Source organism: Chenopodium quinoa, unplaced genomic scaffold (genome assembly GCF_001683475.1).
Source record: "Chenopodium quinoa cultivar QQ74 unplaced genomic scaffold, ASM168347v1, whole genome shotgun sequence".
Classification (NCBI taxonomy): Eukaryota; Viridiplantae; Streptophyta; class Magnoliopsida; order Caryophyllales; family Amaranthaceae; genus Chenopodium; species Chenopodium quinoa.
This window is the reverse complement of record NW_018743893.1, coordinates 945,499-956,457: the sequence shown is the minus strand read 5'-3', so window position 1 is coordinate 956,457 and position 10,959 is coordinate 945,499. Positions and strand designations below refer to the sequence as shown.

Genomic DNA, 10,959 nt, shown 5'->3' with positions numbered 1-10,959 from the left:
TGCAAAAAAGAACGATAACATATGTTTTGGTTTAGTGTTAGATAAATTATTGAGGTGAATTGGAGTACTCCTAATACACCTCAGCACAAAGCATGGGCGATTTCAACTGTTGCTGCTTCATACTGTGGGTGCTGCTTGCGCGCTGCTGCTCATCCTGCTCGCTCCTGTATATTGTTGCGGTTGGATATTACCACTGCTGCCCCTGTATATTATTGTTGTTATCTCTAATTAATGTGTCTTGTTGATGGATTCAAGATGATGGAAAATTTTTCCGGCTTTAAAACCTTAATTGGTTTTCGCGGTATATGGCAATCTAAACTGATTGAAAATGTTGTTTATAGGAAACATTGATTAGCTATGATAGTCTTTCAATTTTTTTCTTGGTTAAATAGTGTTATTCGATTTTGTAATTTTCCTTGAAGGACAAGAATGTAAAAATTTTAAAGTTATATAAATATAAATTCTAATTTTTTTTTTAACTTCTAATTATAATTGTATTATTATTATTAGGTATATGCACTGTATAGCATTAGGTATAGGGAACCGTGACATTAGGGTATATGCACAGTGGCATTAGGTATAGGAAATCGTGGCATTAGGTATTATAGCTAATGTCATGCTAAATATGTTGTCGTTGCATCAGGTATTGATCTAACGCAACGGATCATTGATGTCGTGGCATTAGGTGTCATATGTCATTGCATTAGACCTACTGCAACGCCAGCATATGCCACGGTACATGGTCGTTGCATTATGCCTAATGCCACAGAATTTGACGCTTAATGCAACGGATATGAGGGTTGCAATAGGTAAAGAATGTAGTGGTGACCCCTATCAACAAAGTGAGAAACCTTTATAACACTTACCGTAATGACGAATACTCAATCAAAAAATAGGATGAAGAAAAAGAAGACGAAGACGATAAATAATCCGTTCGATAAATTACCAAGTGAATTATTCACGAATATTTTTACAAAACTCCCTGTAAAACACATGATAAAATCACTATGCGTTTGCAAAGAATGGAACTCCATTATTACCCATCAAGATTTCACCTCACTTCATCTTCAACTTCAACCGAGGAACGTTAGCCATTCGTCGAACCGATTCCTTTATTCAAGAGATGCTCGGCAGTTTTGGATAATGCATTGGCAATTTTGGACTGCTATGGTAATCCTGATGGACAACATGGTAGTGTATGGAAGGGAGTAAAGTCGGGTTCCGGTTCGGATTTTGTTTGGACTAAACAATATAAATTGGATGTTGCAAATAATGTTGCCCGGGGTTTGTCGCGTCATAAGGTTGAGATGTGGTTTCGTAACATACCTAAGGGATCGATTTCGGACGACGACCTCGAAAATCACGAGGATGAATTGAAGGCGCTCTCTGATGTTAATTGGCTGAGGATAAAGTTTCTTGATAGGTATGTGGAAAGCTTAGTCTAGCTTGGAGAACGGACCATTATATGATCAAGCAAACGAGGGGTTACGGTCTTTGAAAGGTTCAACTCTAAGCTACATTTCATGGTTCGTTAATAATGCTGTTTTCTTCTTTTTTAGGAGCCTATTAGTTCTTATATTCTTCGCTTTCGATTGATTTTTAGACAAAAATTTTTCCTTGTTTTGGTAGTACACTAGCAGTAGTAATTGTTGCTGTTATTTAGGCTCCGTTTGGTAGGGCGTAAAACATGTTCACTGAAAAGTGTTTTTCTATTTTACATTGTTTGGTTTGGTGTAAACATTAAAATATAAAACTTGGGGTGGAAAATCATTTTCCACCTTATTGAAAACATTTTCCCCTCAATTTAGAAGGAAAACATTTTCCATCACAAGTAGAGGGAAAATGTTTTCCCTCACAATTGAATTTTCAATTCAACCAAACAATGGAAAATGCTTAAAATGGAAAATCATTTTTCATTTAACCAAACAACGGAAAACTTTTTTGAAAATGAGTTTTCCATTGTAAAATGATTTTCATGGAAAACCATTTTGTATTGAAAAATTTTTACACCCTACCAAACGGACCCTAAAAGAAATGACAAGAGAATACAATATGACAAGAGAATACAATTAGAATTGAAATTTTCCATTAGTAAATAATTTTCAGTTCAACCAAACAATGGAAAATGTTTAAAATGGAAAATCATTTTCCATTCAACCAAACAACGGAAAACTTTTTTGAAAATGAGTTTTTCATTGTAAAATGATTTTCATGGAAAATCATTTTACATTGAAAATGTTTTACACTCTACCAAACGGACCCTTAGTAGCAATTATATTTTGTAAAGATAGCACAAAATAAACAATTTTAAGTAGATGAATCGCTTCCAATCAATTGACAATTGAGTTGTTTGTAACATTTTTTTTTTGTCATGTTCCCTATTTTTTTCTTGAATATTGATTACTTACTCTGTCTTTTCAATTTTTTATCTACTGAATTTGATTTAATATTTCTAGAAAAATATGCGTGTATGTCATGCACTTGGAATTTTAAGTGTAGGATGTAATTGGTGAATTGGTCGGGTATCAAATGTTTAGGCATAATGAAAGTTTGATGCGAACATATTAGACAATGTGAAGCAAGACGTCTGAACGGTTCTGATAGTTAGATGTGGACATTTTAGGCAATATGACGGGTCAAATCGGTTTTTGGTAGAATTGGGGTTGGGTTAATTGGGTGTCGGGTTAAGTTCAAGTTCCTTATAGATCGGGTACAAATTCGAGTAAAAGCATTGCTCAAACCCAAATATTAATAATTAGTACAAATTAAACAAAAGTGTTGGTTTAGGTTGATTACTAACAAAATCAATTGTTGGAATTTAATTGGCATCGGAGAGAGTACTTAACATCCCAAACTTTTTATATTTTTGACCGATCAAATAAATTTAGCTAAGTGACCCTGGAGTGCACTTTGTTATGGGCAATAAACCAAAATTTGGGTCAAATAGACTCAAGGTCTCAAATGATGCTTTTATCAAACTTTGGCATTAACAGAGACCACTATAGTAGGGGTAATTCCATGTTTCTCTTCTTGATAAACATGAAATGTATCTCATGGGGTTAAAATTGTCTTTTTAACTAATAAAATAAGGATAAATATGTCATTTTCAATTATTCTTTCCTTTTTCACAATTTAGTACTCCATTGAAGGCTTGAAGCAGGTATTGATAGGTTGAAGTCAGCACGTATTCAAGGTATAGGGAATTGGTTGTCAGAGAGTAACTGAAGGGTACTATCAAGTATGATATTAACTTGCAAACTTTGGCATTAACAGAGACTACTATAGTAGTAGAATCTGAAGTTCAAACCAAGGTAGATTAATGCTTGTGTTAGGTACTTGGGTTTTCCCTGACAAGACAATGAGTTGATCTAGTATATGTTCAAGTATATGGTAGTAAGAGACTGGCGGAGCTTTAACTAGTTAGGTTGCATGTAGGATATTTATGTGCTCGATAATTAGCTGTTGTTTTGAGGTCATTAACCCCAAAGAAAGAGAACTGATGTGGGAGCATTAGACTTGGTTGATGTAGAAAAATTGTCATAAAGATTCAGTTTCATGGATGATTCTGAAGCTTTTGTTAAAGGATTCTTGGATGGTCTTGAATAATTTCCCTTTAATGCTTTAGCAAGGGTTTGGTTGCTTGGAGAGTTGGAGGTCTTTGGTCAAGTTTTGGTGATTTAGGGACAAAGTTGTCCAATGTGCGACCACTTGGAGAAGAAAGTTGTGTTTAAGAGTTTTCCATGCATAGCCTATTAACTTAATAACTTATAATAAGCTAGAAATGTAGATTACTAAATTTACCTTAGCATAGCCGTGTCGTAGAAAAAAAATAACTGTCACCCGTGCTCATCTAGTCGTGCAAGAGGGTTTGTGTGTCTTCGTATTCTAGATTTATTTAGAGGTTTTAAAAGCAGTAGTCACCCTATTAATTGTTCTTTCCTATTTAGGGGTTTTAAAAGCAGTATGATATATATGAAATATAAAGGTTTCCTAAAATTTTTGGTGAGCCTTGTGTGTTGGCGAGTCACCCAACACACACGCGCGCCGAATCGAACCGAGCCGGGTTGGGTCGGGTCGGGTGATCAAAACAGATTTTAAATTTTTTGAACAATGTCTAGTTAAGTAATTAAAGCCTTGATTTATTCTAAACGTTTTGACTCTTTCAAAACTCACTACCGTTTTTGACTGATTTTATGGTAACCGTTTCTGCCCATTATTATGGTAACCGTTTTTTCCCGTTTTAATTAGGGATTATTATGGTAATCGTTTTTTACTTGAAAACCTTGTGTTGTTGATGTTGATGGCGGAAATGGTGGTGTTTGTTGTTGTTGATGGCGAAATGACCGTGAAAACGGTGGTGTTTGTTATTGTTGAGGTCGGCGTTGGTGGTGTCGGAGAAAATGACAGAAAAAGAAGAACAACGAGAGAGGTGGAGGGGCGTAGAGGAAGAGAAGGAGGAGAGAAAAAGAAGAGAAGGGGCGTAGAGGAAGAGAAGGAGAGAGGAAGAGAAGGAGGAGGAGAGAGAAATTGAAGGGGAGTATAGGAAGACTCCAGAGATTTAAGGGTTTGTTTTTTTACTATTATTTAATTATATTATTTTGTCGGAAAATTAATTTTCCGACGGAATATTCCGTCGGCTTTTATTTCTGTCGGAAATTTAATGTTTCGATGGAATATTCCGTTGGAAAATTAATATTCAGACGGAATATCCGTCTGAAAGCCCATAAAATCCGACGAATTTTTATTCCGTAGGAAATCTGTCAGAAATTTCCGACAGAATATATGGGATTTCTGACGGAACACTAATAGAAATAGGCCGTTTTCCGAGGAAATCGTTCCGACGGACCCAAATTCCTTCGGAAAATCCGAACTTTCCGACAGAAATAGGGTATGTCGGAACATTCCGTTGGAAAAGGTTCATTACGACGGAAACTCCGTCGAAAATATTGCGACGGAAATTAATTCCCTCGGAATAAAAGCCTTCCGATGGAATATTCCGTCGGAAACTTTGTTTTCTTACGGAATTTTAATTCGTCGGAATTTTCCAACGGAATATTCCCTCGGAAAACCTAAAATCCGTCGGAACTTTATAATATATAAAAAAAAAACCTGGAATTTTTCTTTCTCTTCTCCTCTCCTCTTTCTCTCTCTTCTCCTTCTCTGATTTCCTCCTCCCTTCCCCTTCGTTTCTCTCTCCTCCTTCCCCTTCTCTGCTTTTCCTCCTCCCTTCCCCTTTGTTTCTCTCTCCTCCTTCCCCTTTGTTTCTCTCTCCTCCTTCCCCTTCGTTCCTCTTTCCTCCTTCCCCTTCGTTTCTCTCTCCTCCTTCGCCATAACCACCAACATCATCAATTAAACCACCACTGCAAAAACCACTGACAAAACCAAGGCCGCCCAAGAACAACATCAACAACACCGTACAACCGTCGCGTCACCTCCAGTGCCGCTGCGTCGCATTCGGTCGCATCATAAACATATTATTCTAGATCTACATTTAATTTTGGTTAGAATTAGATCTAGTTTTATTTTGTTCAAATTTTCAATGTATAAATTTTTTTTATTGAAATAATTGTATATTTAAGTTAAAATATTTGAGATAATTGTATGATATAATTTGTTTTTGTTAAATTTCAAATTTTGTGTTGATTTTGAATAATTGCTTCTGTTTTTTTTTTTTGTGCTGGTCACGGGTTATTTCCGGTTTGGTTTGGTGGGGTGGGTTGTTGTGGTGGTGTCGGTGGTTATGGGGTAGGGTTATGGTGGTGGGCTGTTGTTGTGGTGTGGGTGGGCTGTTGTGTGTTGGTGTCGGTGGCTGTTGGGATGGGGTTTGGTTTGGTATTGGGGTGGGAATGTGGTGGGCTGTTGTTGTGGTTTAAGGGTGGTAGGCGGTTGTTGTGGTGTGGGTGGGTTGTTGTGGTGGGGTGGTGTCGGTGGGGTGTTGTGGTTGTGTCTGGTTTCGTATTGGGGTGGGAATGTGGTGGGTCTGGGTGGGTAGGGGGGCAGGGGTGGGCTGATGGGTAGGGGGGCAGGGGGTGGGCTGGTGGGTAGGGGGGGCAAGGGATGAGCTAGTGGTGTCGATTTAAGGGTGGTGGCAGGGGGTGGGCTGGTGGGTAGGGGGGTAGGGGGGTGGGGGCGGCCTGTTTTTTTTTTTTTTATTGACCTTTCCGAATATTCCGTCGGAATATACCTTTTTCGACGGAATTTTCCGTCGAAATGTACCTCTTTCGACGGAAAATTCCGTCGGAAACCTCTCCAACTCCGACGGAATTTTCCGTTGAAAGCTTGCGACGGACTACCCATTCAGGTCAAACATTGGCTCCGACAATTTAAAATCCGTCGGAAATTCCGTCGGTAGGGCCTTTTCCGACGGAAAATCCCTCGGTATAAGCCAAATTTCCTACAAAGGGGTTTCCGACAACGTGTTCCGACGGATTTAGAAGGCGTACAGATGGATATTTTTCGTCGTAAATAAGGTGTTTTCTAGTAGTGGAAATTCGTGTCCGCCGGAAGATGTCCGCCGGAAATAGGCCTATTTCTTGTAGTGTGGAAAGATAAGACTATATAGATGTCATATTGTCATGTGTAGAGTATTATTGAATGTTTAATGTCTTTAATGTCAATTTTATTCTTTTTTAGGCAAGTTAGTGTCAATTAACAAGTGACACAAGTTCGTGTCAATATTTACAACATACCCTTAAATTGGTGTCAATGAGTGTAATTTTGCCTAAAATGTATAGTACGATTGGTCGGGCTTAGCAGAGACGTAAAAAGAGATACAAAATTACAGATTCCTAAGAGGCAGCATTGAGTAAATTGCTCCGGTTCAAAATTGGACTCTTGCTTCGGTTCAAAACTGGACTCTTGCTCCGGTTTTAGCCCAAAACCGGAGCAAATTATGCCCAAAAAACCAATTAAACGTACTATACCCAGTTACCCACCCTATCTGTTACTCTCGTTCTCTCTCCTCTTCCCCCCCTGTTACTCTTGAGCCCACTTACCATCGTCCTGCTTCTCACGCCCACAAGTCCACCACCTCGCAAGCTATTCACGCCCACCGTCGAGCCACGAGCCACTGTCGAACCAAGAGCTTAGCTTCCATCACCAAGCAACGAGCGTCCACCGCCGAGCATGTTGATGCGAGCTTTCAATTGGTCAAGTTTTTTCAATTTCAGATTTGATTTTAATTTAGGTTAAAATATAAATCTAGTTTCTCACTCAGCTCATCAAAATTATTTTAATTTAGGATTTTCGGGTACCCGGATCTGAACACCCCTACCCTCAGATCATCAAATCATGTGCAACCCTATTACCCTCCCTTTTTACAAAAGAAAAAGTAACATGCTCACACAAATTAAGAAGAGAAAAAATATCCTTAAACACATGGCCATAGTCAGTAGGAGGAGAGAGTCCCTTCTTTAGATGATGGAAGAGCCCTCATAAAGAGCAGAATCAAGGCGTAGAGGGGAGATGTACCATACCTGTCTTGCTTCAGGGCACCTCGCAATACAATGTAACGCAGACTCCTCATAATCCCCACGCATTGGACAAATGCCACCCATAATCAGACCCCTATGCTTCAGTTTGCTTCTCACTGCTATGCTTTGTCTCACTAGCCTCCACGCAATTTCATATTAGTATAATGGACGAACCCGGCAGACTTGGTAACCATGGGTCAGACCAAATATTAATGGACGAACCATCACCAATGCCGCCCCCCCCCCCCCCCCCCCCACCCCCCATTTGATCACATCAACAGCACTAAGGATAGAACGTCAAGTGAAACTCATATTAGGGAAAGCCTTAGCTTTCAAGAAAGGCATCGAATAAAAATATTTGCTCTTTAGCACCCTTGTCATCAATGAATTTTCATTTGTCAGAATACGCCAAGCCTGTTTAGCTAGTAAAGCTTTAAATAAAGAGCCTCACATTTCTGACCCGAGCCCACCATTTTTCTTCGGACCATATAGTTTTTCCCATGCCAACCAACAAGCTTTTTCTCCTCACCTTTTTGCCCCCCAAAAAGGTGGGAGTGCAGTATATATTTTATTAACCCATAAACCGTTCTATATATTATTAACCCATAAAACTAGCCCATAAAACGCCTCCAACAAAAATACGTTCCATATTGTTATAGACGGATTGCATATTAATTACTACAATTTTGTAAACGAATTTTGAGCTTTTGATTTTTCAACAATGGCAATAAATAAATCTGATGCAGTGAATTAATGTAATGTGAGTTGCAAGAGATTAAGGCTGCTTGTAAACCTGTTGTGAGATTGAAGTGCATCGGTAAAAAAAATGTTTCGATTATCATTGTTCTGCTTCTCTATGCTTGTTAAATATTGCAAGATAAATTGTAGTTTGTAACAACCAACTTCAAGAAAGTGTAGTCTAAGTAAAGAGATAAAGCTGAGACTTGAAATATTCAACAGATTCAAGTCATGCTTGAAATTAAGAACAGCATATAAGACAACTTTATGAGACAACAATGAAGTAAAGTAAGCTATTTTATACAACTTAAATTTTGATTAATAAACAAGCTTAAGCCGAAATTGGATTCAAATTCACTAGGTGGCTAACCATGGAATTTAGAGCTTTCTCCTGCTAGCTACTTAGAATTCAATTAACAATACATGCGAACATAAGATAAATTCGGATTCAAAGTAATTTAATCTACCATTAGAATAGTAATAGTACTAAGGAATGTGATTTTATTGTATTAAACTATATTATACCCTGCCTAACCAGATCATCGTAGGTCTTCTTGTTGTAAACGTTACCCTCGGCATCTTCATATTCCTCAACATCAGGCTGCCATAGAAAAGACTGCTGCCTTAGTTGAATCTGCCACCATAACTCCTTCGCATCCTCGATTTGCGTGATCTCATGAAAGGTCTTGGTGTTAGGGATACCCAAGCAATGCATACCATGTTGGTGACGCGCTTCATGGAAGTGCTTTTCAAAGGCCCTTCGCCCCTTGTAGGTGTAGTCCCCACATATTTCACACTTGAATTCTTGGTGAAGACCGTGTAGCTTGTAGAGCCAGTACGGTATAGGCTTCCCATCCGAACCTAGTGGCAACTTGAGCGGATTATTGTTTCTTTTGTCGTCCTCTTCTCCATCGCTTGCTATGTCGAGTGCAACTATCTCATTATCAGCTTCACGATCACGAAGGAGTTCATCATAAGTCATCCCCTGCCTGTTCTTAACGCGTTCCCTAGTCTGCTCAAGAGTCTCTTTCAGAATGAGACACAACTTCTTCACTTTCGCTTCAATGAGCGCGATTTCCTTATCACAATCAAGTTCATCATCGCCTTTTTCCTTCTGCCTTTCGAGAGGGGTATTCTTTACAAGGAGAAGCCTCTCCGCCCTTTGGTGCATAGTACCCCCTGACTTAAGCCCCAAGGCGTTTAACGCCTCGTTAAGTTTCATCGGTCCTAACTCAATTAGACTCTCGACAGTGCTATATTCATCGAGCCACTCGATCACATCATCGATACTCGTCGTCCTAGGCCGTTTTTTCCCTCTATCAGCCGTCCAGCTCTCCTCGAATTCAGACTCAAGATTCTTGATCCTGTCCAAGAACATCAAAGGCTTTGCTCGTTCCAAGAACGAAATCAAGTACTTAAGAACACCCTCGATGTACTCCTTGTACCGTATAGTAGTCTTGTATTTTGCAGGAATCAAATCAATCGCAGGAAATTTATCAATATAATCAGCATAGGAAGTAAAGTACAAACCAAATTTAGAATTCATACACATGTTATAAATTTCATTCAAATCTAAATACCTCCCGAATCCCTCTTCGCCGCTGAAGGAAATATTTGGTGTCATCTTCTCGCAATGTTTCTTCATCCTGTTTTTTGATTGAGTATTTATTTGATTGATTCGATTGAAGAAGGCCATTAATTGAGAAAATTGGAAGAAAGGAGAGAAATTAATTTCGGGTTTCTTTGATTTGATTGAATGTTAGTTATGACACAAGCATAGAGCGCGGATGATTATATAGAAACGTTTTGTTGGGTTAGGGGTTATTTTAGTAATTTAAGAGGGATTAAATTTTAACAAGTTTACGGCTCATGATGTGATTTGATCATAGATATCCAAAATTACTTTTTTTTTTTTTTTGAAGCCATTACCCAAGATAATTTCATAAGCTTATAATGTGACTCTTTATGCTCTTGATTATTTTTTTATTTTATTTTTTTTTTGGAAATTGATAAAACTTGTACAGAGTATAAAAAGTTAGATTAAGAAGATTTATATAATTAAAGCAATTTTTTATTTTTTTATTTTTTAAATCAAACATTTATATATACTCAATTTTTTTTTTCATTGAATTTTTTACCATAAAAAAAAAAAAAAAAAATTCTTTTCTCTTTTGCTAGATATATAGATCAATATATTTTAGGATTAAACTCCTAAATCTCTTGCATAAAATCTTATATATGGCTGGCTAAACCTATAAGACGTACTCGTTTAGTGTTACAGGAGGTCATTGTTGTAAGGGTTTTACGGGCAGTGTTATAAAGGTTTTTCAGTTTGTTTATAGGGGGGCTACATTTTTTACCTATTGTAACCAGTTAGCAACTTTTTGTCTCTACCTGGTGCAAAGTACTCCTAGTATTCTAGAACAAAATAAACCCATTAACACAGGAGACAGAATAAGTTTTTATGTTTTTTTTAAAAAATATGTGTATTTCATTGACACCAATGGCAATGAGATAGACTTTATAGCTTCATATGGTAGTACGTTTAACTCAAGGACAGTTTGCTATGGAAAAAAAAAGTATAAAATGCACAATATAATAAACATAGGGGATGCAACTTCACGTTTGTATGATTAAGCGGATAGCAATTATTTCAAACTAGGTTAGGTCCCGTGCCATGTACGGTACGTTACTTTAATTACTTTTGACAAATTAATTTATTTATAGCATAAAATATAAAAATTGTTTA

General features: G+C 37.7%; 1 protein-coding gene across 1 annotated transcript; it reads right to left on the bottom strand.

Annotated features, from left to right (window-relative positions):
- Window positions 1-8,724: 8,724 nt before the first annotated feature.
- LOC110686688 (splicing factor SF3a60 homolog) lies at window positions 8,725-10,692 on the bottom strand. Its single transcript, XM_021863293.1, has one exon. It carries the CDS (start codon window positions 9,904-9,906, stop codon window positions 8,725-8,727), a length of 1,182 nt encoding a protein of 393 aa, XP_021718985.1. The 5' UTR covers window positions 9,907-10,692.
- Between the last annotated feature and the right edge of the window lie 267 nt (window positions 10,693-10,959).